Raw genomic sequence first — 6,223 nt, 5'->3', positions numbered from 1 at the left:
CTTCTCTCTCTCTCTCTCTCTCTCTCTCTCTCTCTCTCTCTCTCTCTCTTTTCCTCTCTCAACTTCCTTTCCTTTATTTTTGTATGTATGTATGTATGTATGTATGTTTTTGAGGCAGAGTTTCTTTTCGTAGCCCTGGCTGTCCTAGAACTTGCTTTGTAGACCAGGCTGGCCTTGAACTCACAGAGAGACTCCTGCCTCTGCCTCCTAAGGCATGTGTCACCACCAGGCTTGGAAAGCACTCTCTACATAAGCATGGGCAGCTGAGATGCATGTAAAAGAGCTCAGCAGCCAGTGTGCTCAGAGACCAGGGCTGGGCAGCCAGCTCCAATTAGGAGCCTGGGGCCTTGCTGGATGGCCAGTCTAGAAGGGCTGCGAGCTTCAGATTCTGTGAGAGACCCTGTCTACGAACCAAGCAGAGGGGGACTGGAAGGAAGGTGACTGTCAAGGAAGACTTTTAAATTCTGGTCTCTGCATAAATGCATACTCATGCACAATGATACACATAGCAGGTGAACTCCCCCCAAACAACAACAACAACAACAACAACAACAACAACAAACTTATTACAGGTGTTTAAACATAAAAGAAAAACACAGTAAACACAGCTTAAAATGGCACAGCTGGCTGGGTGGCTGTCTACCCTTACTTCTGCACGTTTTTAAAAGAGTCTGTTCTACCCGCCCCCCCCCCCCATTTTTGCAAACTGGTGGTCTTAACATGACATCAGTTCTGTGTCATTACATATTTTCCAACAGTATCGTCTGTGGCGGCTGTAGAGTATTGCATTATTTGATTGTGCCATAACTCATTTAACCACCACTTTCATGAACTATTTATCGACTGCTTTGGTGCCAGCACTCTGCAAGAAATAAATGAATCCAGTAAGGCTCTGTGCTTGGAGCAGCAGGCCAAGGAAAAGAGAAGGTCGTGACAATAGCCCCAAAGTCCTGAAGGTTAGCCTGGGCAATGGAACTTAGCCAGAAATAGGAGAGAGCCTGGGATTTCAAGCCTGTTGGAACTCCAGAATCCCCCCCTTTACTCTCCCTCCCTGGAGAGCTTTTAAAAATACATATTACTGGTCCCAGCCTAGACTTTCTGGCTTCTCAATTGTGGACTGGGCTGTGAGATTCATTTTTCTTAGAGTTCTGGGTGCTGCTGCTGTTCTGGGACCACCTTAAATGCATTTAAGGTGGTCTTACTTTTTCACTCTGATCAGAAGCTCTTAAAGCATGTCTGTCTGCCTGGATAATGAACATTTCATACTTAAGCATCCATGATTATATCAGAGGATAAGTATGGTGGCTAGGACGGGACACTCTGAAACTTGACTGCACGCACTCTGCGTGGGTTCTCGGTCTCCTCACATCAGAGACTTGTATGTTAACTGCCAATGATGGCATCACAAAGCAACTGCATGAGCCATAAATCTCTTTGCAGGTATTGGTTCCTTACTATAAGTTCCTTGGGTACCACTTATGGTATTAAGAGTTGGCAGGGCCTTTAATCCCAGCACTCGGGAGGCAGAGGCAGGCGAATTTCTGAGTTCGAGGCCAGCCTGGTCTACCAAGTGAGTTCCAGGACAGCCAGAGCTATACAGAGAAACCCTGTCTCGAAAAAACCAAAAAAAAAAAAAAAAAGTTGGCAGAAAGAGGGTGGAGAGATGACCCAAGGGTTAAGTGCTTGCTTGCTGGGAGGCAGAGGCAGATCTCGAAGAGCAAGTCTACAGAGCAAGTTCCAGGGCAGAAAGGGCTGCACAGAGAAACACTGTCTCAAAAGCAAGCAAGCAAACAGAGTTACAAGGACCAGAGTTCATATCTCAGCACCCATATTGGGCAGCTCAAAGACACCGCCTGTAACTCCATCTTTGAAAACTTCATCTTGAGTACTCCAATTGCTAGTTACTAGAGCAAGGGTACAAAACCCAGGCAGAGTCTGTACTGAAGCAGCAGAGGGAAATGCTCTAAAGGGAAGGGTTTTAGAGCCACCCAGGGTAGGAATTGATATCTGCCATCCCTGATGTTGCTTGCTTGCCAAGCCCAGGCCCTGCAGCCTTCTTCAGGACAGGGCTGGTGCTCGGATGGGACAGGATTTGGACAGTGTCTTCGGTCAGTCCCTTTGTTTTCTAGGTTCAGCCCTGTCATCAGCAAAGTGACCTCACATTCCACCTTCTTTGGCTGCAGGGCTGGTGTCAAGCTATGTTTCTGTTTGCTCTTGGCAGCCATAGCAAATGAACAGGGCAAGAGCTCTACAAATACCTCATCCCTTGGCTTTGGAGGGAAGTCTCAGATTAAGGCAGCCATGGGATTTGGTTTCTTTTGCGAGTCTTCTGCCCACTGTAGCCTTTTCTCTCTTCCTATAGAGATCCCAGCCAGACTGGGTTTGCCTGCCCTAAGGACCTCGAGATGCCTTGAGTATACCTTTAAAGACATTGTTGCCAAATACAGATTTTCTAAGCCACTGGGGGTTAGGAATTCAATATGAATTTGGAAGAAGGGTGGCACACACCAGCCAGTAATCAGTTTATTCAAGGAAGGAGTTTAACAAGTAGCATCTAGAAACATGGAGAGGGCAAATTAGTCAGCTAAATGGGTCTAATGGTATAAACAGTCAGACACGGGTGCTACCATGATCCCATAGAAACTGCAGTTGAGGAACTAGAGGAAGAAAAAGGATGCCAAGCAGTTAAAATACTCTGCAGGACTAGTGTGCCAAGATCTATAATGATGTATCTGAACCTTGTCAAGAATCGGGGCAGGGGCCTGATGGACACCACCTCTGCCCTTGCTGCCAGCCAGGTTAGTCCATATGTGCTCTCCATGCCTGCTGAAGTTTCTCTCTCTCTCTCTCTCTCTCTCTCTCTCTCTCTCTCTCCTGGAGTAAGTGGAGCCTGGGCCATATGTGGCTGCTATGAAGTCTCAGTTGATAATTTTTATGAAGGGGTTGGTTAGCTTGAAATGAGTACATCATAAACCCTTGATAACAATCCATTCTTGGAAACCGAATCCTAAGCCGGTCACTGGTGGCACACACCTTTAAATCCCAGCACTTGGAAGTCAGAGGCAGGTGGATTTCTGATTCCAAGACCAGCCTGGTCTACAGAGCAAGTTCTAGGACAGCCAGGGGTACAGAGAGAGCCCATCTCAAAAGAAAAAAACAAAAACCAAAAAAAAACAACAGCAACCAGACACTACCAATAAAATGAATCCTAATAAATATAACTCATTCCTCCACTCCTCCATCCAGATTTTAAAAACATCATCATGAAAGAATATTTGAATATAAAGGCAATACATGTTCAATGTTTTCTAAAAACAAAAACAAAACAAAACAAAAAACAAAAAACAACCAACCAACCAATAATGAAGAAAATGGGATAAGCTCCCTCTCAACCTTCCCTGGTCTAGAGCTTCAGAGATGATCTAACCCTTTACAGGACTGTGCCATAATCTAGGTCAATTTGCTGTACCTTTCAGGACCTCTATTGCCCCATTTATGGTGGAGGCCATAAGCCAATGCCATGCACTTGGGTAGACCAAATGAGTAGATCCAATGTCATCAAAGAGGACAGGAGGCTCAGAGTCAACTCATGGGATGCATAGGCTATAGTTACCACCACCACTATCATGAACTTTCCTGCAGGGTGCAAAGGAGAGCCTGGCCCAGATGGCAGAAGGGGCCAGGATGGCATCCCTGGTTCTCCCGGGCCTCCTGGACGCAAAGGTGACACTGGAGAGGCTGGCTGTCCTGGAGCACCAGGTAAAAGTTCCCTTTCTACCCTTTCCTCCGCCACTACCGAGTGTGCTGTCAGCAACATCCAGTGTGGGCATTTACACACAGCTTTACCTTGAATACCAGCTCTGGGAGCATCAGGAGGGCATTTCACGTTTCTTATCTTTTGCTAAGAAATCCCAGTCACCCAGGAGGCGTTTTTATCCTTAGTAACTGTGGGGGAGGGGCTTCTAAGACACCCCTTCTTTATATACAGGTGAAAATCTCGGACTGCTTTAATCCTTTTTGATCTACCGTGCACATTTCCTCTCATGTGTTTAGCGTGTATGCGTGTGTGCACATGTATGAATATGGTGGCTCTTAGGCAGTCGCTCTCCACCCGGTTTTTCATCCTAGATTTCTTACTGGGTCTGGAGCTTGCCAACTGGCAAGGCTGCCCCAGCAAGGGGCTGCAAGCATCCTCCCGTCTCCATGTCAGCCATCACTGGTTATTAGATGTAGTGGGCTTTAATGGAGTTCCTGGGAATCTGGACTCCTTGTTTTACTGAAAGTGATACTGGTCCTATACGGGTCATTGGTATAGTGCATCATTTAGGGAAACTGACAGGGAATGGAGACTACGTGTTTAATTCAGAAGCAATTAAAAAATATATATTTTTCAGTTCTCAGTTGAGTCATCAGCCTTGCAGAAGCATAAAGGCCTTGCTGGAGGAGTTTGTGTACTATAGACAGGCTAGGGTGGCAATCTGGAGGGGCAGGGTGTGTCCTTCTCCCCTCTCTTTCCTGATGTTGAATATGATGTTGAAACAGAGATATTTGAAAATGCCTATTAAATGTGGTTTTTTTTTCCCCCTCTTGTTTTATCTTTCTCAAGGCCCTCCCGGTCCAACTGGTGATCCTGGGCCCAAGGGGTTTGGCCCCGGATCCCTCAGTGGCTTCCTCCTGGTCCTCCACAGTCAGACAGACCAAGAGCCGGCCTGCCCTGTGGGCATGCCTCGGCTTTGGACAGGGTACAGCTTATTATACATGGAAGGACAGGAGAAGGCGCACAATCAAGATCTTGGTATGGATACCTCAAGAATAAGCTGTCATGTGCTATATGGGGTCGTTCATGCTGTGGCTCAGAGAAAAAACCTAGGAGTTAACCTAGGCATGGTTCTCCATAGGTGTCTGTAAAAGGCCACATGTGGTTTATAATACATGGTTCTCCATAGGTGTCTGTAAAAGGCCACATGTGGCTGCTTGCATACAACTAGCTGCTCATACACTGTGTATGTTCTTCTCTCCAAGGTTTGGCAGGCTCTTGTCTTCCTGTGTTTAGCACTCTACCCTTTGCCTACTGCAACATCCACCAAGTGTGCCACTATGCCCAGAGAAATGACAGGTCCTACTGGCTGTCCAGTGCAGCTCCTCTTCCTATGATGCCACTCTCAGAAGAAGAGATCCGCCCTTACATCAGCCGCTGTGCAGTGTGTGAGGCCCCAGCACAGGCGGTGGCGGTCCACAGTCAGGACCAATCCATCCCACCGTGTCCACGGACATGGAAGAGCCTCTGGATCGGGTACTCATTTCTGATGGTGAGTCTCCTGCCCTTGAATCTTATTCCTGTCTAGATAGTAGTACTGTGTAGAAACCAGAGGACATGAGGTATGCAAGCTACTGCAGACTGTGGACGGCTGAGATTTAGGGCCATCATTATTGCTTTTATCTTTTCTCATCAATTATTCTATTGGTAATTCTGGTAGAAGATGGATTTACTTCAGCCATCAGTGAAATTGGTTCTATTTGGCACACACACACACACACACACACACACACACACACACACACACGACACACTTCCTACTGCTCTTCAGCAGACCGTAAATTGTTCTTTATGGAGTGACTTAAGGAGGAATTTTAGAGTAGAGCCAGACCTGGACATGCCGCTGCTTCTGTCCTGGTGGTCTTGAGTACCTGAGCCCTAATTCTTTATCCTTGTCTGGGTAGCACACTGGAGCTGGGGACCAAGGAGGTGGGCAGGCGCTGATGTCACCTGGCAGCTGCCTAGAAGACTTCAGAGCCACACCGTTCCTTGAATGCCAGGGCCGGCAGGGAACCTGTCACTTTTTTGCAAATGAGTACAGCTTCTGGCTGACTACCGTGAACCCAGACCTGCAGTTTGCCTCTGGCCCATCACCAGACACCTTGAAAGAAGTTCAGGCCCAGCGCCAGAAAATCAGCAGGTGCCAGGTTTGCATGAAGAACAGCTAAAGAATTCAAAACATGCCAACAGGCATCAAGACAGACATCCCATGGAGGACAAACTTCCCCAACTATTCCAGCAAATTCAGTGGTGCTCTATCCAGACTCCTTCTGCCATGCCTTGTCTCAGAGTGGTTATTCCCGGCCTCCTCCTCCTCCTCCTCCCCTCTACGGATCAAGCAAACATTGTACATGTGGAGTTGTTAGACCCCCCAACACACACACACACACACACACACACACACAC

At 47.3% G+C, this 6,223-nt stretch overlaps 1 protein-coding gene across 1 annotated transcript in view; it reads left to right on the top strand.

The window, feature by feature from the left end:
* Nucleotides 1-6,217, top strand: part of LOC110321617 (collagen alpha-4(IV) chain) — a 121,830-nt gene extending 115,613 nt beyond the window's left edge. Inside the window, exons 45-48 of the mRNA XM_029538683.1 lie at nt 3,643-3,759; nt 4,607-4,795; nt 5,023-5,309; nt 5,722-6,217. Coding sequence (XP_029394543.1) covers nt 3,643-3,759; nt 4,607-4,795; nt 5,023-5,309; nt 5,722-5,985 — 857 coding nt within the window. The 3' untranslated portion in view covers nt 5,986-6,217. The remainder of the gene's footprint in view (nt 1-3,642; nt 3,760-4,606; nt 4,796-5,022; nt 5,310-5,721) is intronic.
* The last annotated feature ends 6 nt before the right edge of the window (nt 6,218-6,223 follow it).

This window comes from Mus pahari, chromosome 5 (genome assembly GCF_900095145.1).
Source record: "Mus pahari chromosome 5, PAHARI_EIJ_v1.1, whole genome shotgun sequence".
Lineage (NCBI taxonomy): Eukaryota > Metazoa > Chordata > Mammalia > Rodentia > Muridae > Mus > Mus pahari.
The sequence above is the reverse complement of the archived record's forward strand: the minus strand, read 5'-3'. Positions and strand labels throughout refer to the sequence as shown.